This window comes from Capronia epimyces, assembly GCF_000585565.1.
Source record: "Capronia epimyces CBS 606.96 chromosome Unknown aczIQ-supercont1.10, whole genome shotgun sequence".
In the NCBI taxonomy this organism is placed as follows: domain Eukaryota; kingdom Fungi; phylum Ascomycota; class Eurotiomycetes; order Chaetothyriales; family Herpotrichiellaceae; genus Capronia; species Capronia epimyces.
In genome coordinates this window covers 551,674-578,434 of record NW_006912913.1, presented here as the reverse complement: position 1 = coordinate 578,434, position 26,761 = coordinate 551,674, and the positions used below count along the sequence as shown (strand labels likewise).

The 26,761-nt window shown below is 53.2% G+C and overlaps 12 protein-coding genes across 12 annotated transcripts; 7 read left to right on the top strand and 5 right to left on the bottom strand.

The window, feature by feature from the left end:
- Positions 1–161: 161 nt before the first annotated feature.
- A1O3_09754 (uncharacterized protein) lies at positions 162–2,393 on the bottom strand (the record flags this gene model as incomplete). The annotated part of the gene is made up of 3 exons (XM_007739847.1): positions 162–542; positions 806–1,793; positions 2,023–2,393. The coding sequence occupies 3 exons, from the start codon at positions 2,391–2,393 to the stop codon at positions 162–164; spliced, it is 1,740 nt and encodes a 579-aa protein (XP_007738037.1).
- A 1,254-nt stretch (positions 2,394–3,647) lies between these two features.
- Positions 3,648–5,171, top strand: A1O3_09753 (agmatinase; the record flags this gene model as incomplete). The annotated part of the gene is made up of 3 exons (XM_007739846.1): positions 3,648–4,033; positions 4,229–4,544; positions 4,647–5,171. The coding sequence occupies 3 exons, from the start codon at positions 3,648–3,650 to the stop codon at positions 5,169–5,171; spliced, it is 1,227 nt and encodes a 408-aa protein (XP_007738036.1).
- Positions 5,172–6,229: 1,058 nt separating this feature from the next.
- Positions 6,230–6,863, top strand: A1O3_09752 (uncharacterized protein; the record flags this gene model as incomplete). Its single annotated transcript, XM_007739845.1, has 3 exons — positions 6,230–6,353; positions 6,467–6,562; positions 6,691–6,863. 3 exons carry the CDS (start codon positions 6,230–6,232, stop codon positions 6,861–6,863), a joined length of 393 nt encoding a protein of 130 aa, XP_007738035.1.
- A 419-nt stretch (positions 6,864–7,282) lies between these two features.
- Positions 7,283–9,463, bottom strand: A1O3_09751 (uncharacterized protein; the record flags this gene model as incomplete). The annotated part of the gene is made up of 1 exon (XM_007739844.1): positions 7,283–9,463. The coding sequence occupies one exon, from the start codon at positions 9,461–9,463 to the stop codon at positions 7,283–7,285; it is 2,181 nt and encodes a 726-aa protein (XP_007738034.1).
- A 490-nt stretch (positions 9,464–9,953) lies between these two features.
- Positions 9,954–10,806, bottom strand: A1O3_09750 (uncharacterized protein; the record flags this gene model as incomplete). The annotated part of the gene is made up of 3 exons (XM_007739843.1): positions 9,954–10,247; positions 10,304–10,369; positions 10,426–10,806. 3 exons carry the CDS (start codon positions 10,804–10,806, stop codon positions 9,954–9,956), a joined length of 741 nt encoding a protein of 246 aa, XP_007738033.1.
- A 660-nt stretch (positions 10,807–11,466) lies between these two features.
- A1O3_09749 (DNA excision repair protein ERCC-1) lies at positions 11,467–12,588 on the top strand (the record flags this gene model as incomplete). The annotated part of the gene is made up of 1 exon (XM_007739842.1): positions 11,467–12,588. The coding sequence occupies one exon, from the start codon at positions 11,467–11,469 to the stop codon at positions 12,586–12,588; it is 1,122 nt and encodes a 373-aa protein (XP_007738032.1).
- Positions 12,589–13,673: 1,085 nt separating this feature from the next.
- A1O3_09748 (uncharacterized protein) lies at positions 13,674–14,306 on the top strand (the record flags this gene model as incomplete). The annotated part of the gene is made up of 1 exon (XM_007739841.1): positions 13,674–14,306. One exon carries the CDS (start codon positions 13,674–13,676, stop codon positions 14,304–14,306), a length of 633 nt encoding a protein of 210 aa, XP_007738031.1.
- A 693-nt stretch (positions 14,307–14,999) lies between these two features.
- On the bottom strand, positions 15,000–17,921 carry A1O3_09747 (uncharacterized protein; the record flags this gene model as incomplete). The annotated part of the gene is made up of 1 exon (XM_007739840.1): positions 15,000–17,921. One exon carries the CDS (start codon positions 17,919–17,921, stop codon positions 15,000–15,002), a length of 2,922 nt encoding a protein of 973 aa, XP_007738030.1.
- Positions 17,922–18,514: 593 nt separating this feature from the next.
- A1O3_09746 (uncharacterized protein) lies at positions 18,515–19,027 on the top strand (the record flags this gene model as incomplete). Its single annotated transcript, XM_007739839.1, has 1 exon — positions 18,515–19,027. One exon carries the CDS (start codon positions 18,515–18,517, stop codon positions 19,025–19,027), a length of 513 nt encoding a protein of 170 aa, XP_007738029.1.
- A 1,811-nt stretch (positions 19,028–20,838) lies between these two features.
- On the top strand, positions 20,839–21,624 carry A1O3_09745 (uncharacterized protein; the record flags this gene model as incomplete). Its single annotated transcript, XM_007739838.1, has 1 exon — positions 20,839–21,624. One exon carries the CDS (start codon positions 20,839–20,841, stop codon positions 21,622–21,624), a length of 786 nt encoding a protein of 261 aa, XP_007738028.1.
- A 602-nt stretch (positions 21,625–22,226) lies between these two features.
- On the bottom strand, positions 22,227–23,289 carry A1O3_09744 (uncharacterized protein; the record flags this gene model as incomplete). Its single annotated transcript, XM_007739837.1, has 3 exons — positions 22,227–22,391; positions 22,533–23,072; positions 23,176–23,289. 3 exons carry the CDS (start codon positions 23,287–23,289, stop codon positions 22,227–22,229), a joined length of 819 nt encoding a protein of 272 aa, XP_007738027.1.
- A 1,806-nt stretch (positions 23,290–25,095) lies between these two features.
- A1O3_09743 (uncharacterized protein) lies at positions 25,096–25,964 on the top strand (the record flags this gene model as incomplete). Its single annotated transcript, XM_007739836.1, has 3 exons — positions 25,096–25,293; positions 25,416–25,623; positions 25,753–25,964. 3 exons carry the CDS (start codon positions 25,096–25,098, stop codon positions 25,962–25,964), a joined length of 618 nt encoding a protein of 205 aa, XP_007738026.1.
- Positions 25,965–26,761: the final 797 nt, after the last annotated feature.

Sequence of the window (26,761 nt, the reverse complement as noted above, 5' to 3'; positions counted from 1 at the left end):
AGACAACAGACAACAGACAACAGACAACAGACAACAGACAACAGACAACAGACAACAGACAACAGACAACAGACAACAGACAGCAGACAAGAGACAAGTAACCCAAACAGATCAATTAGGAACCCGAACCGCTCAGCTCCAGAAAACATTCAGACCGTAACTCACCTCGGTGGTCTAGGCACATAAGACCTCTCATACTCCTCGAGATCGTCCATGTCCTTTCTGAGATCGACCTCGTGCGGCTTCATCCATTTCGTCTTCTTGTACAGCTTCCAGCCGACAAACAGGACCGGGAAGACGCCGATCATGGTGTAGCTGAACAGGAAGGTCGGCACGTCCCAGAAGCCCGGCAGAAAGACGGTGTAGCCGCCGACAAAGGTCATGATGAAACAGCCCGTCAGCGCGTAGTAGGCGGAAAACGGCTGCCACCACGACTTGTAGGGTAGGGAGTTGCGGTCGATGCCTTGGGCGTCGAGGGCCTTTTTGAACTGGATGAAGGTGAATGCCATGACGGCGAAGTTGATCAGTTGCGACGCCGTGACCTGTGAAGAGGACATGACAGATTAGTCTGGTGGCCTCGAATCTTCTGGGGTTCTATAATATTGTCTTGTACTGTCTTGTCTTCTCTACAGTATTGTCTTGTACTGTCCTGTCTTCCTGGGGATAGCACTCGATGCCTTGAGGGATAGCACTATTTCACTATTTCTTGCCTGAACAACACCACTCCATTTTGTCGTGTCGACTCGAAAAAACCCCCCCGGTAAAAGAGGAAGGGGAAAGGGAAAAATAACGATTTCCAACTTACCAAGTTGACGAACCAGCTCAAAACGACAGCGGCGTCGTTGCTGACTTGCAAAAAGCTCAACAGGCTGAGCAACAGCACCAACATGACACAGTAGACGGGAACACCGTTCCTAGTGCAGCGGGTGAAGATGCGCGGGGCCTTGCCCTCGAGAGCCAGGCCGAACAAGCTCCGACTGGCGCAGTAGACGTAGCTGTTGCCGGCGGAAAAGGCGGCGCCGAGGACCATGGCGTTGACAATGTGCGGCAACACGGGGATGTGCAGGCGGTTCATGGACACGACGTAAGGGGAGGCGGCGGCGCCGGGTTTGCCGGAGGAAAAGGCCTCGATAAGCTCGGGGTCGTCGTAAGGCACCAGGATGCCGACGCACAGCGAGCCGAGCATGAAGAAGGCGGTCAGCCGGTAGAAGACGGCTTTGTAAGCCTTGGGCAGCACCTTGCGCGGGTTCTCGGCTTCCCCGGCCGCCATGGACACGTAGTCCGGGCCGGCGATGGTGAAGGAGGCCTGGATCAGGCATTGCAGAAACCCCAAGAACCGGCCCAGCGAGCCGTCGTAGTACAGCTCCGTGAACGAGCCCGGGTGGTTCCAGTACCGGAACCCGAAGCGGTCGCCGAGCGGGTTGCCGCCGAGCATGGCGATGAAGGTGTAGATGATCAAGCCGACGATCAGCAACACCTTGCCCAGGGCCAGCCAGAACTCGGATTCGCCGTACCATTGCACCGCGAACACGTTGATCACGCCGTAGCACACGATCACAATGGCGATGATGCCGCCCGCCGGCACCACGTCGCTCCAGAAGTGGATGATGACGTTGCACGCCACAATCTCAAACGGCACCAGCATCGCCTCGAACACGAAGAAGTTGTACCCGGCTGCCACTCCGAATGCCTCGTCGACGTAGCGGCCTGCGAACCGGATGAATGGCGACGAGATCGGGAGGTACGTCACCATTTCCGCCATGCAGTTGGTCACGCAGAGAATGAATGTGCACCTGAGGGAGAGTGTCGTCTGTCAGCCTATCTTCTTTTCCTTTCCGTTCCTGTCGCTAGGATATGAGATGATAAGATTTGCGGCCCAGATGCCACGCCGATTGAGGAGGTGAGGCCATGTATGTCCATTCTTTGCTGGTTCTTATACTTGCTTGGGCATGACGACCCGTTTCCGTTTGGAATTCCCATGCGTGAAGCTTCGAAGAGAAGAAGATAATACGGGGGACATACCAGATAGTAAAGGCTAGGAACAGACTGCCAGGACCGCCGTTAAGCAAGCCACGGCCGATCTGGACGTACAGGGCCGTCCCAATGGTGCCTCCAATGCCTATGAGCTGGATGTGCCTGGGCTTGAGTTTCCGGTGGGTCGAGTCGAAGCCGAGCTTGATGCTGTCTCCGTCCGAGGGAATCTGGGCGATCCCATAATTGGCCTTGAGCGCGGCGACGACCGATGGCTTGCGAGGGGTCTTTGAGCCTCGTCGGATCTCTTCTTCATCATCGTGCGTGCGGGTACGGATACCTCGAGCGAGGGGGGTCTCGTCCAATACATTGGGAGGAGCCAGGTCCTTCTCGCTGTAACCTAGGGGGTTTGGATTTGGCATGATGAGGAAGAGCTTGGATTGGACTTGAACACACAGGACGGACAGGAGAAACCGGGACAGCGAAGGGAGTCCATCAATATGTAGCAGTAGTGACAGATCTTGGTTGGACCATGTGTGTCATGGACAAGGGCTCATCGACTGCCCATGCATTGACAACCAGGGTCATCCCACTCCATTCCATTCCAACGTATGTATAATGTCCTATCCATACGCCAACGCAAAGCGTAGCGTAGTGAGTGGACCTCTGATCGAAGTGTGGCACCCGGTAAAGGGCAGACTTTTTTCTGGTCTGGAACTGGGGGCTTGACTTGGCTCTTGGGCGACAGGACAAGACTGTCCAGTGTGCGGGAGGAGGCTGAATGGGATGTTGCATGACCAAGACGCTTGGCTAAGGCATAGAGACGGGACGGGAATGGGCCTTTTTTGCTCTTTCTGGCATGGACTGATGACTTATCTTGACGAGCTGCTCACTCGCGAGCTCGAAGCTGTGTGGCGTGGGAGCTCCTTAGCATACCGTACATAGTAGGGCATAGAGCACTCTCATCCAGGCTCAAGACACAAGATAGGGCGAGGTTGGACAGTATCCGTCTACCACCAGCATACTACCTACAGAGTAAGAACAGTAACAGGGAGAGCGCTCATCATGCTGGGCTGACGACACTGGTCGGCCTCGGGGTTCTTGGCAGCCTGCCCAGGCCCTAGACGCCTAAGACCCCTATTACAGCGACGCCGCCGGGTGCCAAGTGGGAGGGGTGGAAGGGCGGCTTAGGCTGAGAGAGCTTAAACCTTAGGGCTAACTTAAGGCTGTTGTTCCTGCGCCGGGCGAGGCCAAGGCCCCTAAGCACCTAAAACTACGGACTATAGAGAATCACACCCTGCTATCAGCAACCAAGATACAAGATACAGACAATAATGATGAGCCTGTGGCCCTCCACTGGATTTCATGCCTTGAATCTGGTATACCATCCTACCATCCTGCCATCCTGCCATCCTACCAGTTAAACACTCTCAACTGCTACGAATGAACTAACTGTGAGTTCGAAATAATGGACCCAAGCCTGATCTAGTCCTCGAATCGTATCTTGTCCAGACCGACAGCCTCTCGCTCTGATTGCTGAGCCGCCCACTCACATAGCTCGGTTTACCAGATCCAGATTTCTTACCTGAGCTTGTACATACTTCCCCGGCTGGTGCCGGCTTGCCACAACCACAACTTGAAGTGCAACTCGCCTCGACAGTCATTATCATTCAATCATGTTGTTCTCCGTCCAGGCCTCACTTTCCTCTCTCGCCCTACTCTTCCTGTGCCCTCCCAGCCTGAGGGCGCGGAATATCGTTTTCCCTCCTGTCGCCCCGCTGCAGGCGAACAGCAACCCCCATCAAGCTCACCACAATGGAGACCCTGGCCAGAACCAGGACCAGTATCAGGACTATCAATCTCCCTTGGGCGCCAACTCGGATCAGTTCTTGGAGTTTGACAAGTTCGCAGGACTATCTACCTTTTCGAATCTGCCTTGGGTCCATTGCTTATCGCCAGAGGACGATGTTGGGAAGTACGATATCGCCTTTCTAGGAGCCCCTTTCGACACTGCCACTACGGGAAGACCTGGGGCGCGGTTTGGGCCGGCCGGGATACGATGGTAAGTTCCAGTCACCAAGATACTATCGCCTACTTGACCCCATGTCAAATTGGCCACCGGACAGACACCCGCGAGGGCGAAGGATCTGGCTGTCTATCAATCATGGACCACCAACTCCTGAACCATGTCTCAATTCTGATGCTCTGGTCCGACCTGACAAAAGACATGCCTGATAACATCCCCCGTGCACCTTAGGGGTTCTCGACGAATCGCCGCGCCCGCCGCCTGGAGCCCCTACACCCACGACAACACGTTCCTGTCCTGGGCAAGGATCGTAGATTGTGGCGACGCGCCTCTAACGGTGCTCGACAACACCGTGGCCTTGCGGCAGCTCGGCAAGGCGCACAAGATTGTGGCCGGTCGCACAGCCAACACCAGCGAGGTGGCGACCGTGCCTCGCATCATCACGCTGGGAGGCGACCACGCCACGACGCTGGCAGCCTTACGCTCCACCATCGACTACTGGGGTCCCGTCAGTGTGATCCATTTCGACAGCCATATCGACACCTGGGTAGGTCAGCTCGATGCAGCCTTGACATGCCCTTGGTGACGAGCTCCCAAGTGCAATACAATATCTACGGTCACCATGCTGACCGATCACGATGTTCCCTAGGATCCCAAAGTCCTCGGCGGAGGCGTCTCGCATTATGCCGGAGTGAACCACGGCACGTTTCTCCATATCGCCCACGAGGAAGGATTGATCCTGAACTCTTCGGCGCATGCCGGCATTCGAGCCCCTGGCATGAACAAAAAGTACGATTGGAAGAACGACAAACGATGCGGGTTTGAAATCATCACGGCTCGGGATATCGACAAGATCGGCGTCACCGGCATCGTCGAAAAGCTGAAGGCCCGTGTAGGGGACACCCATGTGTACATTTCGGTCGACATCGACGTGCTGGACCCTGCCTTTGCCCCGGCCACAGGCACGTCCGAAGTGGGCGGGTGGACAACCCGAGAGCTCTTAAGCATTCTCGACGGCCTGGAGGGTCTCAAGGTGATCGGGGCCGATGTCGTCGAGGTCGCGCCCGTCTACGACACGGCGGGAGAGACGACGGTGCTTGCTGCTGCTGAGGTGGCTCACTCTTTGATGAGCTTGATGGTGGAGACGCCTGTGAAGCCTCACCTTAGCCCCTGAAAGAGCATTCGGAATATAAGGGAGCACTGCGTGTCCGGATCTCATGGACAAGACAGCAGGTCGGAGAGCAAGTAAGTGTACAAAGATGCTCGGCCATGGGCTAGTAGATAGTAGGTAGCATATCACGAGCCAAATTTACTTCTTCTACGACCATACGGACGTAGGATGGTGGGATGTGCATTTACAAGCATGTGCTGCTGGAATAGAAATATGCCACGTGTGCTGTGGGTGCTATGGTCGGCCAGCCAGGATAGAGTCATTGATCATTTCTGATTATTGATACACACTGTTTGGATACTGTATTGGATATAGTACCTATGGATCGAGATGATGAAGCGCTGCCCCTCTCCCTCGGTGGTAACTAATGCGATGGTCATGATGACTACGCATCATACTACTTCGGTAGTACTATTAGTCCTCCGTAGTAGTGAGGGGCAGCCTGCGCTGGACCACGAGTAGCGTCAGCCAGGGACACACCACTCACACTCGCACTCCTCACACAACGTGCAACACCTGCCCTCTTATCCGTACCCTCCAACGTCTCTTTTCCTCCGCTGTCAAAGCCAGTGCCCCGCGGTCCAGCCAGCCCACAATCCCAATCGCCGTCGCAATCAACAAGCCTAGAACAAGCCAGTCGATCCCACTGGGACACAGACACCTAACAGATACCATCAGCTAAGCTGACTGTCATCCTGTACGGTACTAAGTACAGATACAGTAGTTGTGGTTCTTCAAAGAGTATGTACTCCGTAATCAACCCTCAACCCTCACCCCTTGGTGCCACCAGTGCCTTCAACCCTCTTGCGACATCATAGGCCTGCTCAGCCACTTTCCTGCTCCGTGCTTGGTCCACCAGCTCCGTGCGGTGTGGTCGCATTTATTGCTGCCGGAGCTGGCATCTCTTGCTTCATTCATTCATTTCAATTCTATACTCCTCCAACTCCCGCTTCTGCTACCACCTCTACACTCACTATAACTCGTTCCTGACACTTACTTCTCTTGCTCTTGCCATCCAGTGTCCGAAACCGGCCGAGGTTCGTGTTGAATTCAGCACCACCATGACCGACCCAACCTCACCCAGTCCCTATACAGAGAACAAGCGATTCGAACCTAAGGTCAAGGTCGACCTGAGCGCCCCCAAGGACGACCTGATCTCGCTAGAAGAGTTGGCCCAATGTGACGGTATGCTGAAACCCACCTCAGGAGGAACACTGGTGGCCGAACACCACCTTCAGGGTTATCTTTCCTTATAAACAACGCTTGTGCTGAGACTGCGCCGTCGCGTGCGCCCACAGGAACAAATCCGGATAAGCCGACCTGGGTGGCGATCAAGGGCACCGTCTTCGACGTGTCCAAAAACCCTGCGTATGCCGAGAAGGGCCAATATCACGGTTCGTACTGCCTGCTGTCCGGTTGTCCTTCGTCACCGCCCTCCCCTCGCGAGATCCCAGGGCGTCTCTCGTGGTGCGCGCATGCGATGCTGCGCTGCAGTGGGCTAATGACTGCACCACATGTATAGTGTTTGCCGGAAAGGATCCTTCTCGCGCCCTCGCCTTATCCAGCCTGAAACCCGAAGATTGCGTGCCGGATTGGCATGATCTCGACGGCAAATACAAGACGGTGCTGGATGAGTGGTATACCTTCTTCAGCAAGCGGTATAACATCGTGGGAAAGGTCAGTGCAGTGTCTTGATCGTGCAGAAGCAGAAGCAGAAGCAGAAGCCTTGAGGCTGGTTCTCCCCTAGCCCTTCACGTCGAGTACGGAGGTCACAAGATCGAAAGAGTCGAGCGCGTGCGTGTGCGCACGCGACAAGGAAACAACTCATTTTACCACATTTATTATTGGGCATACGCAGCAGTTACCATTTTCGTCTGTCTACCTCAGACGGCTGCTGATTCTATCTTCTGCCATAGGTCTCCGGCGCCCACAACACGCAAGACGAAAGCGAGTGATGGCATGGCAATCGTGCATAACGACATTGGAGGTCGAAATCTGGGACATTGTATGAGACGAGAGCACTTTGGATCGGATCTAAATAGAACAAATGTCCTTGTTGCTAGGATCGATCGCTACAGCTATTCGCAACCAGCGGGTATCTATGTCAACCATCATCAACCTTTGCGCGACTTTCTGGCTTGACGTTTCTTCGCAATGATCCGGTTCCGTTTCGCAGCCCGGTTCTTCTCCTCGCTGTCCAGGGCAGTCGATGTGTCCGGAGCTGTTTCCTCGCCACCCTTGTCGTTTCGCTTGCGCTTCTTGTCCTTGGCAGGCTTTTCACCTTCATCAGCCTTACTGTCCCCGGGTTTCTTCTCTTTGACTTTATGCTCTCTCTCGCTCCTCCGTTGAACTACCTGTGTGTTTTCAATGGCGAATTCGACAATCAGTCGCTTTCCTCGCTCGCCGCCTTCGGCCTTGGGCGCTTTGACATAATGGCCATTGAGCCAGCGCAAACCCGCAAGAGCGTTTCGATGAGTGACATACTCAATGAACCCATAGCCCCGGCTTCGGCCTGCCTCGTCCTTCACTTTGCTGCCCTCCTTGTTTTCGAAAACCACTTTGGCCTGTTTTACTATACCCTTCCCCGAGAACCTGCGTCTCCGTTCAGCCTGTCGCATCTCCTCCTCGGCCCGCTTCAACTCTTCCTTGCTCAGAGGCTGCCGGAGGCCTTGTTTGACGTCCTTGGTAAATCCGACTACGGCCTCTCGCGCAAGAGCTTTGAGTTCCTTGTTGCCGATGCCGCGGGGGATGTTTCTGATGCTCAGACGGGTCAGACTGAGACATAGATTGGGATTGTTCTTGATCAGCCGCTGCCGTTGCCGAGCGCTGGTCTCTCGGATGTCGATCTCCGCCTTACCAAGCTGCTCGTACAGTTTGGAGGACTTGGAGATCGACCCCTCTGAAAGCAGATACAGCCGCCGCTTGTCTCGGTCGCGGATGTCTCTCTTCTCGCTTGCCTCACTCGCCCTTTGGTTTGCATCGTCCCTGCTGAGAGCTTTCGAGACCTGCAGAACACGGCCTTCCAAGGTGTATTGGCCGGACGCATCCGCAGCTTCGTTCTGCAGGATCGAGTGCTTCAGGGTTTCGCCTTTTCTTTTCTTGTTGCCATCGGCATTCTCTGACGGGGACTCGTGCTTGGGTGCATTCTTGACGCAGTTCTTGGCGTCTTCCTGGTTGAAGAAGCATACGAAGGCGGTGCCTCTCGACCGCTCTGTTTCCGGGTCGTAGACAACTCGGGCATAACGCACAGGTCCGAATTGGGCGAAGTGTTCCTTCACTATGTCGTCGTCTACCGTGAATGGCAGGTTTCTGATGAATACCGTGGTATCATTCCTCGTATCCGGGGGTTGGTTGCCTTGTGCGGATTGGTCCAGGTCTGACTCTCCTTCAGACAGATCATCTAGATCATCTAGAGCGTCGAGGTCGTTGACATCATCTTCGTCGGAAAGCTCGCTTGAACTGGTATCGTCTTCGATGTGATCGGTCTTTTGCAGGGCGACACCGGCCGCTGAAGCGTTTCCTCCCGTGGATGCATCCGCCTGTTTGTCCTCTGCCGCAGGGGCGGCGTCGTCAGCGGCATGTTGCTGCTCTTCCCACGTCTGCTTATCGACTGCCCAGTCGACCGCGAGGGTGCGCCCATCTACAACCTTCCCATTGACACCAGCAATTGCCTTCTCCGCATTTTTCTTGCCCCGGAGCACGACAATTCCGAATCCGTATTGCACCTTGGGCCCTTTCTTCGGCACAATGGCATGCTTGACCTTTCCATAGCTGCGAAAGAGATAGGCTAGTTCGTCTGGGGTTTTGATGCTCCAAGGAAGATTCCTGACAATTAGCCTTGGTGGCTGTATCTCGGCCCGGTTCTTTTCTCTTTGATCACGTAGTTTTTGGGCGGTAGTGTTTGTCCCGCTCTTGCGTCCGTCTTCTGCGTCTCTGTGTCGTGATTCGGCGACCTCGACCTTGATTTTTCGCCCGTCCAGCACCGAGTTGTTGAACTGCTCCAGAGCGGCATGTGCATCTTCTGCATCGACAAATGTCACGAAGCCGAACCCTTTGGAAACCTTGGTCTGAGGGTCAAGAACAACAGTGGCATGCTTGATGGGGAAGGATTCCGAAAAGTATTCCGTCAATCGTTCGGCCGTGACAGAGGCGGGCAGGGAACGAACGAAAAGCGATCGTCTGGGATCCTTGGAATGGTCGTCTCCTTGCTGGGGTGGTTGCTCAGTGTCTGTAGAGACCGCTTCATAACTCCCACTGGAAAGCTTTCTCCTTTTGGGGCCTTTCTCTATTGACATTGTCGCAACACACAGTTGCTCTTTGACCAAAGAGTAGAAAAGCTGAGAAATTGAGAAATTGAGAAACTGAGCCAGTCGGTCCAACCAAAATTTAATTTCTCCAACCAGAGAAACTTGAATGCAGCGGAGAACCAGTAACTCCGGTTCCCGACAGAGGTCTTGGCATTGCCGCCGACTTCAACTTCCATTTAATTACTACTCTGTGCGGTTGTCGCTACTCTCGCAACAATTGATCCTCTTCGCCGAGTTATTGCGTTATGCGGCATTGAATGTATGCGCAGGCTCACTAGGATAAGCGTTTGCAAGATTGGCTACGGGTACCTGTCAGTGGCCTGTTTCGAAACCATCCAGGACAAAAGATACGGAGAATCAAGTCATGTACATCTTCAAAGCAGCTAATGTAGACAGAGTATATCCCCAGGCGATGCTGCCACTTTACAGTGTGAAAGTGGGCAGCTAATTGGGGAGAACGGCTCTCGATCCTCAGAATTCAAACTTTGTTGTCAAATGCCCAGGCCATGACCCTGGCAAATGCTTTCTTGCCATCCTCATCTTTCTCAAGTGCCTGGTTTAAGCGGGCTACGCCTTCGGGACTGGGATCAGGTAAATATGTCCCATCTTTGTTGGCGACCAGACCCTGTGCAATGTGCGCCGTCATCTCCGGATGGCCCTGGAAAGTCATCATCTGCTCGGAATCGGACATGGAAATCTCGTGGTTGTCCGCCAGGTAATGAAACCCCGGCGGAGCTGTTTTCACCATTCTTCTGTGAAATTTATGGAGTCGCTGGAGACGCAATAAGTTACCATTTCTAGCCCGTTTGTTTCCAGAGATCGACTTACTAGTGACTGGTAACCCTTGAAAAACTCTCGCCCTTGCTCGGTGAGCGGGACATTCTGGACTTCAATCTGCCACAAGAGTCAGTGTGATAGACGATATGGATCAGGCTCAGTCTCGCGTTTACCAGAGGACCGTCTTCTCGGTACGCAATTGTGCCGCCCATGGCACGTGAAATGGCCTGATGGCCCCAGCATATGCCGAGCAGCTTCGTCGTTGGGCTATTGGCTACCGTATCCCTGATCCAATCCAAGACTTTTGTCACCCAGGGATCGGTCTCTGGAAGCGTGAGGTCGGCAGTGCCACCAGTGAGGATGACCAGGTCGAAGGTGGAAGCATCTGGAACATCGCCTCCGTCGATGGGCTGGAAGTTCTGAATCTCGGCCTCGGGTTGAGCCTTCAGAACACAGTTGCGTATCGAATCGAGCATTTCATAGCCCCATTCTGCGTTGAGTTCGTAGTCGCGGATAATGGCCACCCGAGGAGGCTTTGGTGTTTTGGCAATCATTTTGTGCGTGGCTTTCCTAGACTGTCACAGCTTAGGATCGACTCGACTCTTAAGAGGAAATACGAGTTCTTTTGCGTTAGATATTCCACACTGCACTGGATAGCCCGGGTTTGGTACGTGTGAGACTGGCTGGTGCCCTCTATTTCCCATCAGTTCGGTATTTAACACCTACAGGGTACGCAGGTGTCAAAGATCCGGCATGTGGTCGCTTTGCGCCCTTGTCCAATGAAGGGAATCTTGCTTATCGTCTCGACTTAGGGGGCGCTCAACGCCGACTGTGCGCCCACCGGGTGGGTAAGGCTGAATCCGGTAGGAGAGTTGTGACAGAGCCTCCATTGCCGCATAGTCACTGGCAGTACGCATATGTATGGATGCACTCTAGAGGTTAGACTCACTTTACTTGACTAGGGATACCCAGCGGCTATGCCTCGAGTACTGTTGTCGCCGTTGATGCCCGTGGTTGACGTCGGATCTGTGCTTATGATGTGGACGACGGAAATGGTCACCTGACCTCTGTGGTCACATGACTGCTACTCCTGTACTCCGTACTACAGTGGAAGTACGGTGAAGCACAGATATACGGGAGTCGGCGCGTGTCATTTCTGGTCAAAGGCACTCGCCGCGTCTTCAACACTCTGCTGCTCCAGCCTCGAGCCGGTCATGGCGGACGAGTTCGACGAGGCTGAGTTTCTGGCCGCAGAGACAAGTGTCCAACGGTCGGCACCGCCGCCGCGAACTGCCAGCCCTGCTACTACCGGCGCACCAAAAGTCGTGCAGCCACGGCCGCAGGCATTGCCTCAAAGACAAGGCCCCTCTGCCATCTTGGTCTCGACTCGACAAAAGGGCAATCCCATTTTAAACCATGTCACCTCTGTCCCATGGGAGTGGGCTGAAATACCCTGCGATTATGTCGTTGGCGCCACCACGTGCGCACTGTTCCTTTCGCTGAAATACCATCGTCTGCACCCCGAGTACATTTACGGTCGCATACGACAACTGGGCAAGCTCTACAACCTGCGCATTTTGCTGACCATGGTAGACCTCACGAATCATGAGGAGGCGTTGAAAGAGCTGTCAAAAACTTCCATGATCAATAACCTCACCCTCATCCTCTGCTGGTCATCCCAAGAAGCGGGCCGCTACTTGGAACTTTACAAATCCTATGAACACGCCTCGGCCACATCTATCCGCGCCCACCAGGCAGAGACATACCAAGAGAGTCTGACCGAGTTTGTCACAACGCCTCGAACAATCAACAAAACCGACGCTGCGAGTCTGATCTCCAATTTTGGTTCTCTCCGGGCCGCTGTGAATGCACAACCAGAAGAACTGGCCTTGGTGCCGGGTTGGGGTGAAAAGAAAATCAAAGCTTGGGTGACGACAGTTCGGGAGCCATTCCGTGTGAAAAGAGCCGCAAAATCCAATGCGGCTTTGCTAAGGCAAGAAAGTACGGTGGGGTCCGACGGAGCGGGCATGCTAGCCGAGAGGTTGGACAGTGCTCACACTCCTATCCCCATTTCCACTGTACCGAGTTTGAGCAGACAGGCCTCGGGAGCTGTGGCAAGTCCGAAACGTAACGACACTGGTCCAAGTCAGAAACGACCTCGACTAGAGGAGGTGCCAGTTTCGGACGACGAAGAGGCAGCACTCCTTGCACTTGCCGAAGAGGAGTCGAGGACGATAAACGCTGAGAAGGCCAAGGCTGTTCAAGCAGGGGCCAGAAAAGAACCGGAACTAAGCGAGGGTGTCATGGCTGCACTGGCCAAGTTACGCCAACAGTGATGGAGAAGTAGATACTTCTCCCATTTTTACTGTTGGCCCCCAGCGCCTCATTGATGGCATGGATATGGAATTCTTCCTGAGAGACATCGCTATCGTCACTGTCATAACGAGGATTCTATTCCGTCACCGGTCGTTCACAGACTCGACTCTGAAGGCCATACAGGCCATAGCACCCCGCGCTGCAGGGTGACGACCTAGGTTCGCCGTCTGGACCCTTTGGTCTCTCTTCATTGATCCGATCAAAGACGACTTGCATAGCCCACGGGGAGGATCGGTTACTAGATTGAGAATCATCAATGCGAGAGAGCAATCGATGCGAGAGAATACTGTATCCTGCTGTAAGTAACCATGCAAGTAAAGCACAAGACCAAAATCTTCAGTCTCCAGAACAAACGAGTCACCTGACTGTACCATCTTATTCACATGTTCATATATGAAGTTGCAGAAAAGTCCTCTCAACCAAGGCGACGGTTACCCGGCATCCTAGCAGCAACAATAACAACACCAGACCACAAAACAGGGTTCGAATCCCACAAGCGACCACCTTTTGACCATGTCACGACCAAAAATAAGCACGACCATAAATAAGCTCGACCATAAATAAGCTCGACCATAAATAATGCGACCAGAAATTGCGGTCAAAAAACCCTTGGGATAAGACCCGGGTTTTCACTCACTCACCAACCCCTCTACGACTGGGCTTGTGAGACGTGTTTTTTGCCTTTTTGTGTGACCATTCTCCAGCAGAACCTCTGTTGAAATACCGGCGGCCTCCCGTGAGCAATAAGATATGGAGTACAGTACCTTACACAAAGTGCCAGGATTCAAGTCTTTCCGCTGGACATTCCCCGAGGGCGTGGGCCTACCGTGACATGGGGTACTCGGCAAAGCTAAAGCTTGACCCCAACCCCAGATTTGGCCGACTTCTGGAAGCGAGCAAGAAGATCTAAATTTAGAGTCTACATCAACCCCGGCCAATCTAGATTGCCCCTCGCCACGGATATTCCATGCAGAGCGATATAATATCCCCTCATGTGAAGAGAAAGACTCTAGAAAGGCCTCATTCACGATCCTCAAACCTCACCATGACATCCTCCACTAAGGTCGAACCATCAGATATACCGTCCTCCAAGGCAACAGGCCAGGCATACCTAAACTCAGCATCTGGCAAAGCCGGTTCTGCTATGGATGCCCTGTCTGCAAGCGAGTCCTGGGGTGCCGGGCCTGCCAACCTCCTCCCCGTCAGATTCACGGACGAGTCACTCATCCATGTCCCCGTATTGAGACCGGAAGACATGGAGCGCCAATCCGCCGAACAGCAACAGCAACAGCCACGGCAACTAGCCTCCCCACCAGCAACGGAAGTTGACGGTGGCAGAAGGTTTTCGTTTTTCCGCCGCAAGTCAAGTAAACCGGGCGAGACCTTTACGATGCGCCGGATCCCGCGGCGCGAGTACATGGCGCACTACGCCAAGGACGACGCGGGAAAGTACATCGGCACAGAAGATCCGGCCGATGACTGTATTCTGCGCGGTGAGGACTTGATCAAGTACCGCAACAGAGGGGCCGTGGGGGCCTGGAAGAACACAGTCTCAAAGGCCGAGGCGGACAAAGAAGAGACGCAACACGTGTCTGCTCCTGCTTCTACGGGAGGCAAGCTGGGCAAATTGTTCAAGGGCAAAGCCTCCAAGGACGCAGGGGATAGTGTTATTCACTGATGCGGGATGGGATGTATTGCTCTCGGGCTGTGGATTTGGACATTTGGATATTTGAACATTTGGGCATTTGGACCTTTTGTCAAAATTCGTTGTCTGATGATGGACCGCTCGAGCGCCGCGCATCATATCATGTCCGACAGGGTATTTGGATTTTCCGCCCAGATCAGATGCTGGACTCCAGCATAGACCGTATCGGGCCTGTATCTCAAAAGGACGCTTGACCGACTTGGCCTGGCCTGGCCTCGGCCTGACTTGGGACACGTACCGACGTTGACCCTTCTGTACTCCGTATACAGCATTTGGCTTGTCGAGGCCACTGCGATATTGTATACCTATACCTGGTTGAGAGGAATGCTCTTTGTCGTAAGGCGAAGTATGCCCTCACCACCCGGCGTACGTACTGTCATAGTCGTTCCAATATATTAAACCTAATACCTACTCGGCCTACCAGAAGGATGTACATACAAGCACAGGCGCCAAACAGATCTTAAAGCGAGACACGGTTGTAGGAAGCTGAAGAATCTTTTCTACTCTTCCAATCTTGGCGGTACAGTACGCTTTTCTTGGTCAACTCAACGCTTCAGTTCCAACATGTGCTAAGTCAAGCCACAACCTGGAACGCCAACCCCTATAGAAGATGCCGCCTATTTCATGCATGGCCCAACAGACCGAAACCACTGGTTGTCAACCCCATCAAACCTGGAACTTCTTGTATCCCTCAACCAACCCATCACCGGCTTTCGTGATCGCCACCCAGCTGGGCACATAATGTTTGGCTTCGTCGAAGGCAGGGATCACTCCGACTTGATTCGCATCACTCCAAGAGCACACAACCTTACCCTGCAACGGGGTAGTCGAGGCTTTGCTCTTGCTATCGTCATCCGCACTGGGATTGTCCCAGGACACGTCAACTGTCCAGGCACGGTCCCAAGTCCTCGACCAAAGACGGATCTCCTGACTTCCCCCTTCAGGGACAGGAGTGAACCGTTTATCTCTTGGTGCCTGCCCTTCCACTTGAAACGCACTGATAGGTTGATCAAAGGTGATTTTGCATGATCTTGTATTCCTGCCGTAGAGAATGAAGCGTGCTCTGTTGTCACTATCACTAACGTTGACTCTGGTGACGTTGAAATTCAGCCAACTTTTATATTGCTTCTCCAGTAGCGATTTCGGCGGGTTGACGACATTGGGCGCTATACCAGACCAAGAGCATTTCTCTAGGTTGTCTGACGGCCCAGTCTTGATGCAAGCAAGCTCCTGCCCTGTGGAACTAGGGAGGTTGGCAATTGCGTGGCGAACATAGGGTGGGACACCCTGTAGTGATACCGAGTTGTTGCCGGCATCGAGGTCGATCTGCTGCTGAAAGAAGAGTTTCAATCGATTGCCCGGTGAGAATGGGAAGGCTGTCAAGTTGTAGATCATGGTGGCAGCCAAGACCAGAAGCAGGAATATCGGTACGTGCCATGTGAACCGATGCAGAATTGGGACCACAGGGCTGAAAAGCAGGATCGTACAAACAGCAATCATAATATACACCAAGAACGTGGAGCTGCCGTCTTGACCTGTTTGATGAAGGGCCTCGGTCGTGAGAAGCGCCAGCTGTCCCACGAGGATGAGGTTAATAGGGACCAGGACGATTACTTGTAGCACCCACAGCCAGGTCCACTGTGACTGACTCCATTCCTGCTCTTCGTAAGTGTCACCCTGGTCATCTTTGACTGGGGCGGCAGGGCTTGGTTCATCGGACTCTGGATGGTACCCCTTGAATGTGGAGCGTCCTCGACTTCGTAGCAGGCTGGACCTTTCCGTAGGTTCATCTTCTTCATTTTCGGATTGTTCGGCATTGTCTTCCTGCCCAGAAGCAGATGCATGTGGTGGCCTGGAGGTGCTTCGTGACCTAGATGACGCGTGGTCTTCTCCGAACTTCCCCCGGCAGTAAACTGATTTCTTGGGAAGGGAAAAGAGTTCAAGATAGGATAGCCAGGTCGCGAACCAGACCGTGGCCGCATAGATGAGGACGAAATAGGTGCCAAGCAGGTGGAAATGCTCTTCAAACACCGTTGCAACGACCAAGAAGGTCCACCAGCCAGCCCATATCCATGAGAAACCGTACGCGCGGGTAAGGGACGAAGGCCGACTAAAGTCAGCGGCGCGGCAGAAGAACCATGCGACGAAGACAAACGACGAAATCATCATGCTCCACACTGCCCACTCACTACTATGCGCAATATGTTGGTTTTCTTTGACTTGGAGAAAAGCGAGGGCGATAGGGGTGGCACAAGCGGCCAAAAGTATCAAGGGAAACCGAAAGAATCCACGCCAGCCATAGAGCCGGATCTCGTCGTCGCCGTTGGGCATGTGATACGGCCGGGATCCCGACCAGAGATAGAATTTGTCCACACGGTATAGCAATGCCAGTGTGAGAAGTAGTAGAATAGGTCCAACGACCAGAAGAGTGACAGAGAGGGCGAAGAAAGTGTGGGCCTTGAGGATGGCAAACGTTCGACCGAATAAATCAAACCACAGAGAAGGACTCCCTGGTGTGTGCCCGGGCTCTAAATTTGTCGTCAATGAGGCAGAAGTCAACGCCCGAGACGTAGCGACGGCTCCGGAAAGCATGTGCCACAAAGAGGCCTTGCCAGTGTGCCGCGAGTCATCCTGATCAGTATGGTAGCGGGCTCTTGGACCGATGAAAGCAACATCCAGTCCGCGGTAGCCCAGCTTGCCATTGAATATGACATAATCTGTCTGGCTGCGAACAAGACCTCGATTGAAGCCATCGGCGGAGACCGAGGATCCGAAAGGATACTTTGAATGGGCATAAGCCTTCGTTACGGCCTCATCTGTGCTTCTGAACAGCGCCGCCCGACCACCTGCTCCGGCACCTTCGAGGTTTAGAAACGTGCTCACGACCTTGGACATGGGGTGTTGGCCGAACACGTTGGCTCCGTTCAAGAAATCCTCTTCACCATTGTTTAGAAGGAGCACCACGCCATTCTGTGGTTTGTTGCCCGGAGTACTGAAATATTTCACAAGCTGCAAAATGCAGACCACGCCGACGCCGTCATCGGTCGAGCCGAAGCCGGTGGAGACGCTGTCATAATGAGCGTTGACCAACACAGCATTCCGCTTAGACGGTTTTCCATTAGGATCCAGCCACCAAGTCGTTGCATCATCGTCAATGCCCGGGATGTAGACGATTAGGTTGGTACCCTCGAAATAAACGCTGATCCCCGACGAAGGTGAGATCCCGGGCGAGGAGAAGGTCGAATTGGAGACAGTGTCGTCGAAGACGTATGCCTTAGAAACAGTTTCTGTAGGGAGCAGAGAAGCACCGGTATTTTCTTCTAGAAGAGAATTGATCCGCTGAAGCAGCCACGCATGGACTTCGTCATTACGACGACTATTGTACGGGTGGTAGGAGGAGGTGAGCAGCTGGAGGTCGAGCCATGCCTCAGTGAGATTTATGCCATGGATGGGAGTTTCTGATTTAGGAGGAGAAGGAACACCGGTGTGTACGATGAGGAGAGGAATGAGCACAGCGAGGTAAAGGATGCTGGTGAGGATGGTGACGGGCCAGCGAGTGAAAGCGAAGGGGTTCGACAACCACGCCATGGCCAAGATAACACGTGTCAAGGCATAGTAGTAGTATCAGTAGGAGTAGGGGAGGAATATAAATGAAACAGGAAGCGCAGGGGGACTCGAAGATGATGCCTTGAGCGTGGCAAGGCAGAGGTCAGATCAGTGTTGACTTCGCAGGATCATGAAACTTGCCCCCGCATTGACGAGCTGCAAGATGTCGAGCTCTATGCAAGTCATTTTGCACCAACCCAATGTGGATGGAAGCCACGCCTCTTTAAGAGAGTCTCGGAGTCGCATCATTAGGAGCAACAGAGCACACTCGCAATGGCGGAAGGGACCAGACCGCGTACGTCTGTCTATTGTGTTTTGATATTGAGGTCAGTTTGAAGGCAACAGAGCCGCCGACGCAGGTTGCAGACATTCTTGCGGTGAGGCTGACATTCTGGAATCCCATACCTCTATACCATGACGTCACTCTCTGCGATCAACAGACACATGAAGCATCTGGACTCTCAAACTCCAACCTCGAACCTCGAACCGAAACAATCTTGTCCCAAGGCCGTAACGCTTTCCAGATCCAACTGATTCCTTGAAGCCACGGTGCTTGCTTACCTGAACCCGCCAACATGTCTGCAATTGTCACCGCGCTCGGCCTACGCTCCAATGGCATTACGCCCGTCCCATGTCAGGCTCCCTACCACGCCATCTTCAACTTCATCCTTGCCTACGTCTTACTCTCGTCGCGCCTGCTCAAGAAAATTTATGGGATCGATCACAACGTCAACCCTCGAGAAGACGTGGCTCGGTTTGGAGAAAAGGCTGTGCAGGATGGCAAAATCACCCGGAAACAACTCAACTTGTTGAAGCGCAACGAAGCCGCCCACGCCAACTCTGTTGAACACTTTCCCATGTTTATTGGCAGTGTACTCTTCGCAGTTGTCTCGAGCGTCGGCAACGAGACCATCAATCGTGCATGTGTCATTTACTCAGTGGCCAGGATAGTCTATGCGGTGGTATATTTGACGGTGGACACCGAGCAATTATCGTACACCAGGAGTCTAACCTGGTGGACGAGCAACATCAGCTGTCTATACTTGTTGTGGCAAAGTGGCAAGGCATTGAACGCTGGAATTGCGTGAAACCTTGAAACACGATGCGCTGGCTCTCGCATTTATCGTTCCTCTCGTCCGCTTTCCATAGCCGAGGCCGACATCTGTTCGCGAATTTGATGCAACTGAGATTCCGCGACAGAGCCTTGGTGTTTCTGGATGTCTGAAGGCACGCATTCTCTTCTGAACTTTCAATCCCGCTCCTCAAGTAGCTCCGCATGTTGAATGAAAACATTGGGCTCAAGCCTTAGGGTAGGTGATTGTCGACGGGAATCTTGCAGCGTTTGAAACCCTATGACATGGTCCTCCGTTTCTCGCGTTGTGTTTGATACGATGCCTCGGAGACATTGCGGCGCGGGTTGATTTCGAAATGGTATTGGCCGAGGCTTTAGCAACCGTGCTGTCGCGGACGAGACGAATGCTATAATTACTGCCGACATTGCGTCCACGAATAACCATACCTTTCATTCCTCGTCAGAACCTACCACATGTACTCCGTACGGGTCAGACGTTTCTTGCCATGAGCGCTATTTCCCGACGGTGGCTGAGGCTGATTGCCGGGAGTGGCATACTGAGAGGAATGGCCAAATCATCAGCAGACAATATTGCTTCTCACATTCCCAAAATAGATTCAGGTGTATACTGGCATTTTGTCCTCGGAAAACAGCCGGTCCAAACATCAGCCATCACGCAGTCTTGCCTCAACCCCTTTGTTTGGTAAAAGAAGGGAGGTGCGGTTCAATCCTGGGTGCATCCTCGATCTTACAGTGGTATCCACCAGTCACAAGTATTGCCACATAGAATTGAGACTCGCCATCGTGGAATGAGCGTGGCTAGTGGCCGTCTGGTACTCATTGGCCGGGAGCGGGAGGGTCTGAACGGGCAGGGTTGTCACATGGGATCTGCAAGGGCCGTGCAATCTATGCTCCTGAGAATATTGTACTGTATCTTTGCGACGAGTTGGCCGGGTCGATATGGGATGGGAGAGGGGCGATGGTGGATGATAACATCGTAGCAGAAGATGCTGTGCTTTGGAGTGACAGAGGTAGTACGGATACTTCACTACCTACGTACCACGGAGGACGGAGAGTAACGTTGTCCAGATACGATGAAGGTGCGACACGTGCCATCGGCGTCTGGCCGCCGATGTTCCGACATACCGGCGCTGTGCCGGTTTGGGTCTAGTGTGCCCTGAACTGCATCTCCCATCTCGCAACTCCAGGCACCTACCAGGCTTCACACTTCCGGCTCGACGACACTGCATCACCCTATCACCCATTCACCTATAGCAAGCTTTGTCTCCCATCCGGTACACCAGCGACGTGTATCTTCCTATCATCTTCGATCTTCCGCCGGAGGGTCGATTCCACACAGACCCGAGCCTGCTCAGTGTGGCGCGTCTATGCACCCTGCATTCCTCCCTAGTAGGTACCCGCGACGTCCGCACCCCGTTTCGTTATCACCGCCCTCCGATGGCAGTTCCTGCCAAAGTGGGTAGTTGAGAGTCGTCTGTGTAGAGCAGTTCGCCAAGTTCAAACTCTCCCCTGACGTCTTTTCGCTGTTCGATCAATGCTATCCTATCGGTGGACACTGGGAGTGAGCTTCTATCCGTCCGCGGCCATACTGCTGGCGCACTTTCATGCACGGTTGACCACCACGCGCTTCATTTTACTTCGGGGCGTGAGGACCTAAAACTCCGATGCCATCGGACGAGGGGTATATCTATCAAGGTCTGTCACACCTTCTGATCTGAGGCTTTCAGCTTCATTTCTCTGCCTGTTTTCTCGTGCTTCTTCAGCCAACACTCTCTGTCTCCCGCTGGCCACACACCGTACCTAGCCATGGCAGTCAGTAACGGATGCATCCCTCCCCTCTTCTATGCGGTTGCCTTCATCCTGATGGCCTCCGCCTTGATCACCTACGTTCTCGGATTTGTCAACCTGGACATCACACCACTCTTGCACAGCGAGCAAGGCAAAGCAGTTCAGTCCATTTCTCATCGCATCTATGAGCGGCTCCTCAAACCCATTTCTGTCTCGGATCCTACTATTCCCCCGTCTATCCCCGCGAGCTTGTCATCGCGTGGCTATCTTGAACCCCTTCTTCCACGCTCTGGGTCTCGCCCGGCTGTGTCCGGCACCTGTCATCCCAAGCAAATCACACAACTACCCTGCTTGGACAAGGAAATTGAAGTCCCGGGTCGCCTCCAAGATCTCATCACCGCCATCTCCGTCCGACACCCGAGGACAACGTACTTGGGAAGCTCCACTTTTGAGGCCGACGGTCCTGTCACTCTGTTCGCGCGCCACCGTGTTTTTGATGAGACCCGATACTATGGCGAAATCCTTCGTGCCGACCGGTCGAGCGGCTTGATTCAGTGCACATTACATCCCCATGATGTCAAGGCTGTGGTAGAAAAAGGTTGGGGCCAGCGCCATCCGCTTTCTACACGCCTGGCGTCGTGGTTGGCCATGAGCAAATCACACCCCGGCCGTTCCGCAGAGACTCGGGTGGTCCTGTACGCGCCGAGGAGTCAGAATGACATGGAGGTTGTGAACCAGGTCATACACGCAGCCGTTTGGTGGGTAGGGGGGCTGGACTCGCGAGTTGATGACGAAAAGGCGTGAAGGCAAGCCAAGTCATGGAACTGGGGTAGAAACGCTAGAGGTTATTACGATGACACGATAGGTGGGATGTAGGAGGTGGGAGGTGGGAGTCTCATTTATCACCGGAGAGGAATGAAGGCGCGGTAGGAGGCCACAGATATCTCCCAGGGTGCCGAAGCAAAGCTCGTCCACCTCTACTAAGTAGTAAAGAGTAGATAGCCGATTCATTCCTTGAGTTCCCGGGTCCCCGGACAGGCACTGATGGCCTTAGGCGCCAGCAGACCATTGAAATGTTCACTTCAGCAATAATGTACCAACTGGCATAATTCAGCAATAATGTGCTAAGTAGCATAGTAGCGGTGTCCAGGGCAACTCCAAAGCACGTCTTCGGTCGAGCAGCTCTCGCTCTCGCTCTTGCATTAATTCATTCATCATTGGCCATGGCGGCCTCGCCCGACATATCCTGAGTTGGCGTTGGTTGTCTGCCTGCCGTCTTCCATACCCAACAACAGCCAACGACCACGATTTGCTTTTCCCAGACGGCCCTTCCCAGCCCAACCCAGTCCTACCACGCTCTAAACAGCTCTGTCTGGCCGACTCGACTCACTTCCCGCCAGTCGAACTCACTTGGCTTCGGCCATCTTGCGAGCCTGCTCCGGCGAGATACGCTGGCCCGTCCTGTCGTAGTGCTTGGATGCCATGAGGCGCCATTTCTTCTTGTCGTACGACTCGGCCCACATCTTCAATTCGCCCGTCTCGCCTCTGGTCTTTGGTTGTGGCGCGTCGTCCTGGAGCAGTGGCCAGTCAGTCAGTCAGTCAGCGAGTCAGTTTAGACTGTCCTGTCCTGTCCTGTCTTATTCTGGAGACATAGCCTGATGGGATGATAGGGCTCAAGCGCAAAAGGACAAGCAAGCCATAAAACACCATACCTTGTTCTTCTCAGCCTGGTCTGCAGCTTCCTTCTTCTCTTTGGCTGCTTGTTGTCTCTTCAGTCCTTCCTGGCGATTCTTTTCTGCTTTCGCCTCCCGCTCGGCAAGCTTGGCTTTCTCTTCGTTCGAGGTGTTGCCGTCTTTGTCTTTGTCTTTCTCTTCGGCTTTCTCTTCTTCCTCCTTCTTGCCGTCTTCTTTGCCAGCCATTTCCTTTTTGAAATCCGCCAGCTGGTTCTTGATTTGACGCCAGCGGCCCTTGAGCTCGCCTTCGTCAGTGTAGCTGGTGGCGGCGAGGATGTCCTTCCACTGGGCGGCGGCGTTTTCGGCTTTCATACGTAGCATGATCTGGTCATCGGCTTCCTTGTCTTTGTCTTTGTCATTGTCATCCTTCTTCTCGCCCTTTGGGGCTTTGGCGTCTGTCCCTTCCTGTGCGGGATCTGCCTTGGTTTCAGCCGTGGCGTCGGGAGCGGCTTCTGCCGTGGTTTCTGGAGTGACTTCCGGTGCATGCTTTGGCGGGTGGATCTTTCCGCAGCAAGAACACTAAAGTTTGTCAGTGTCAGTGGTGTGTAGTCTGACTAGGCGAGCAGAGCAGAGCAGATCTCATCGAGGATTTGGATCAGGATCCTGATATTTGGATGCTTACTGGCTTCGGCTTCCTAGGTTTTGGGTCAGGAACTCCTCGGAAGGCGTCGAAGATGGACATCTTGATGGGCTTGACAGTGCCGTCTTTGCGGGTGTGGAACAAGGTGAATGACATGATGGGCACGATAGACAGCGTGGAGGGAATGTGTGACCGTGACAAAGAAGATGGCGGTTCCTGCGTATTCGAGTTAAACAGCTGGGTGGGAAGAAAGGAAAGGCACACTGCGACGAAGACAACAGAAGTGAATCAGGCAAAGAAAAGTGTGGTTATGTGTGATGCCGAGAGAAAGTTGCTTCGCGCAGCAGCTCTAGGACCGAGCCGCGCTGAACATGTAGTCTTGATGCGTGCAGCACTCGCCGGGCAGAAGGCAGAAACTTACGTGCGACGACATGGTTGTTGTTCTTGTGTCGTAGGACTGATATGATGGTGATGTGATGGTACGAGGATAGGATGAGAGAAGATAGAAGATATTCGCGATAGATTTCAACCGAGCTGAGCTCAATAAGCTGTAACCTCAGTTTATTCAGTCTGTGGAACCCAATGAAACCAGATACCAGAGTCCAGACGGGTGGCCAACAGATACTCATTGTGGTTTCATTTTGTCAATTCCGCCACACCCTTCATATTTCCTATATTCACTCTCATTGCTTGATTTTCGAGCAGAGACAGAGGGAGAGTCAGAGACAGAGACAGAGTCAGAGTCAGAGTCAGAGTCAGAGTCAGAGTCAGAGTCAGATTTCCACAGACCGTGATCGCCCAAATGTAAAACCAGCAAACGCAGCCGCAGCCGCAGCCCGAGACGATATTGAAACCAGCAAATCAAAAGCCAAACGAGTTCGAGTTCTTCCCATCCTTAACCCGTTACCCGTGACACAATTCAACCCCTCAGCATCAGTAGCTTCTTTAGGCAGCATTGGCGACTTCACTGAGACAGATAGATAGACAGACCACTAGACACCCATTTCACCGTAGTCTTGCAGGGTTGAAGTAAAAGCAAGCGGGTTGAAGCAAGTGGGTTGAAGCAAGTGGGTTGAAGCAAGTGGGTTGAAGCAAGTGGGTTGAAGCAAGCGGGTTAAAGCAAGCAATCCCACCGTCGCTGTGAACGAGATTAAAGCAAACAAACCCACTATCACTGTGAACGATCTGACCCTCGCACCCCTCTCTCTTCCCTCCAGTCTCAACATGCACAGCAGAGTCAGGAGATGGAGGCGGTGGAGCGGGCAATGCCGTCACGATGACTCCCAATCCCGAAAGGAGATGGAGACCATTCCACATTGAAGTTGATACAAGAGGTTCAACGCTATTTATGATGGCAGAGGCAGGGCGGGATATGTCCTGCTTCACTCACCACGGGTTCTGGGTTCTGGGTTCGAGTAGGCGACTTCTGATAGCGATAGAGGTTCAATTCAATTCGAATCAATCAATCGCCAATCGCCAATCTAGTTCTAGTTTTCGTGTGCATCGATCTGGTCTCGTCTTCCGCCTCTGCTTTGATGATTGCCAGATGCAAGGCTTGGGTATCTTGTATCGTGCGCATGCTCAGGAGTGTTTGGTGCTCCTAGCCTAGCCGTTGTTGCGGAATAGCACCGTCGTAAGCACGTGTGTACGGAGCTCATCTCCAACAATTTTAGAAAGTGCCGGGACTGCTTCGCCTTGGATGGACGACAAAAGCATTGTGGACTGTTCGAGGTGGAAGGGGTTAGGGGTCGGGATCTTAAAGCAGCAGGACACAAAATCCCAAAGGGCATAGTCGCTGCACTGCGCCAGGAACCGCAGGGGCATCGATTCAATTCAATGTCCACGACCGAGCGATACTTTGGACGCACCGCACCGCACGCGACCGCCTTCACCTCCTCTTGTCTTGTACGCTGAAACCCCAGTGTTCCTCTGATTCGAGCCGACGGCGCGACCGCCTAAGTGATGCGTTTCGGGCCAGTGGCGGCGTATGCCGCGTTCGCAGGATGGATAGGGGCGGGCGTGGCACACAACATCCAGCTGAGAGCGCACACGAGGGAATGCTTCCATGAAGAACTACACAAGGAGGACAAGATGACGGTGACATTCCAAGTGGGCGACCGGGAGTTTGGGGGTTCGGGGAATCTGGATATTGATTTCTACGTATGTGAGATGTGATCTGTGATCGACCGACACCTGTCCAGTCCAGTCCAGTCCAGTCCAGTCCAACATTGGAACCAAATAATTTCAACAAGCCTGGATATACTGATGCGTTCGCTGTCCAGATTCTTGACCCGTCGGGATCGTACGAAACACAAATCAACTCGGTCTCGTCGGGCGACTATTCGTTCGACGCCCGCCTGGACGGGAAATACGTCTACTGCTTCAGCAACGAGCACTGGTCCGCCAACAGCAAAGAAGTGTCGTTCAACGTCCACGGCATCGTGTATGTGCCTGAGTCGGAGGCGCCACAGGATCCGCTGGACCAAGAGGGTATGTTAAATATCATTCCATACCCACTCACGTTCACAAACCTACACCGCAGCCCAAACCCATTGCTGTGCCGTTGCTGTTGCTGTTCCCATCCTGTTCGTACATACACTAACCAAGACTTGGTAATAGTCCGCAAACTCTCCGAACTTATTGCCCAAGTGAAGGACGAACAAGCCTACATTGTCGTCCGTGAACGAACGCACCGAAACACGGCCGAAAGCACCAACTCGCGAGTCAAATGGTGGTCGATCTTCCAGTTGGGCGTGTTGATAGGAGAAGGGATTTTCCAAGTGTGGTGGTTGAAGCGTTTCTTCGAGGTGAATAGCCGACCCCTTCCATAAACGAAAAACAAAACACCAAAAAGAAACAAAGATTTTGCTTTTGCCTTTGCTTGTCGTGGCATCTTTGCATCTATCTTGATTTGGGTTTCTGTTTCTGTTGGCAGCCAGTTCTTTCCGGCCGGAACCGAGCTGACTCACTGTCTGCGACAGGTCAAGCGTGTTGTATGATCAAGATAGACATGGCCTTGTGAGGTTTGAATGGAACATGGAAAAGTTACAGTTACGGTCTTGCTCTTGCGATGCGTCAGCGTCAGCGAGGTTTGGGTGTGGGTGTGTATGTATGTATGTGGTCTTTGTTGTCGACCAGATATCTGAGCGAGTGCTGGGGTCTGAGAGTCAAGAGACTGTTCGGTGATCACACCGAGTTAAGCGCATCGGGAGATTCTCGACTAGATCCTCACCAACCAACCATACATGCTCTTCCCTCTTCCTCTTCCTCAGCCCAGGGGTGTATATGAGTAAGCTCAGGGGGCCAGTCACTCCGTACACATATATGTATTCACCGCGCCGGCACTGAGCCATCAATGGACTGTATAGTATAAATCTCCAACACCGCTGCCCACCTGGACCTTTCCTTCTCGCAGGAAATTGAATGTCTTCTCCATCAGGTAAGCTAGGAAACAAGCGACAACCCAGAAGACGAAGAAATCAAAATGCAAGGTCTGGTCGGATTGTGGTTTTGGTTGGAGTTGTAGTTGTAGCTGTAGTTCTGGTTGTAGTTCTGGTTGTAGTTCTGGTTGTAGTTCTGGTTGTAGTTCTGGTTGTAGTTCTGGTTGTAGTTCTGGTTGTAGTTCTGG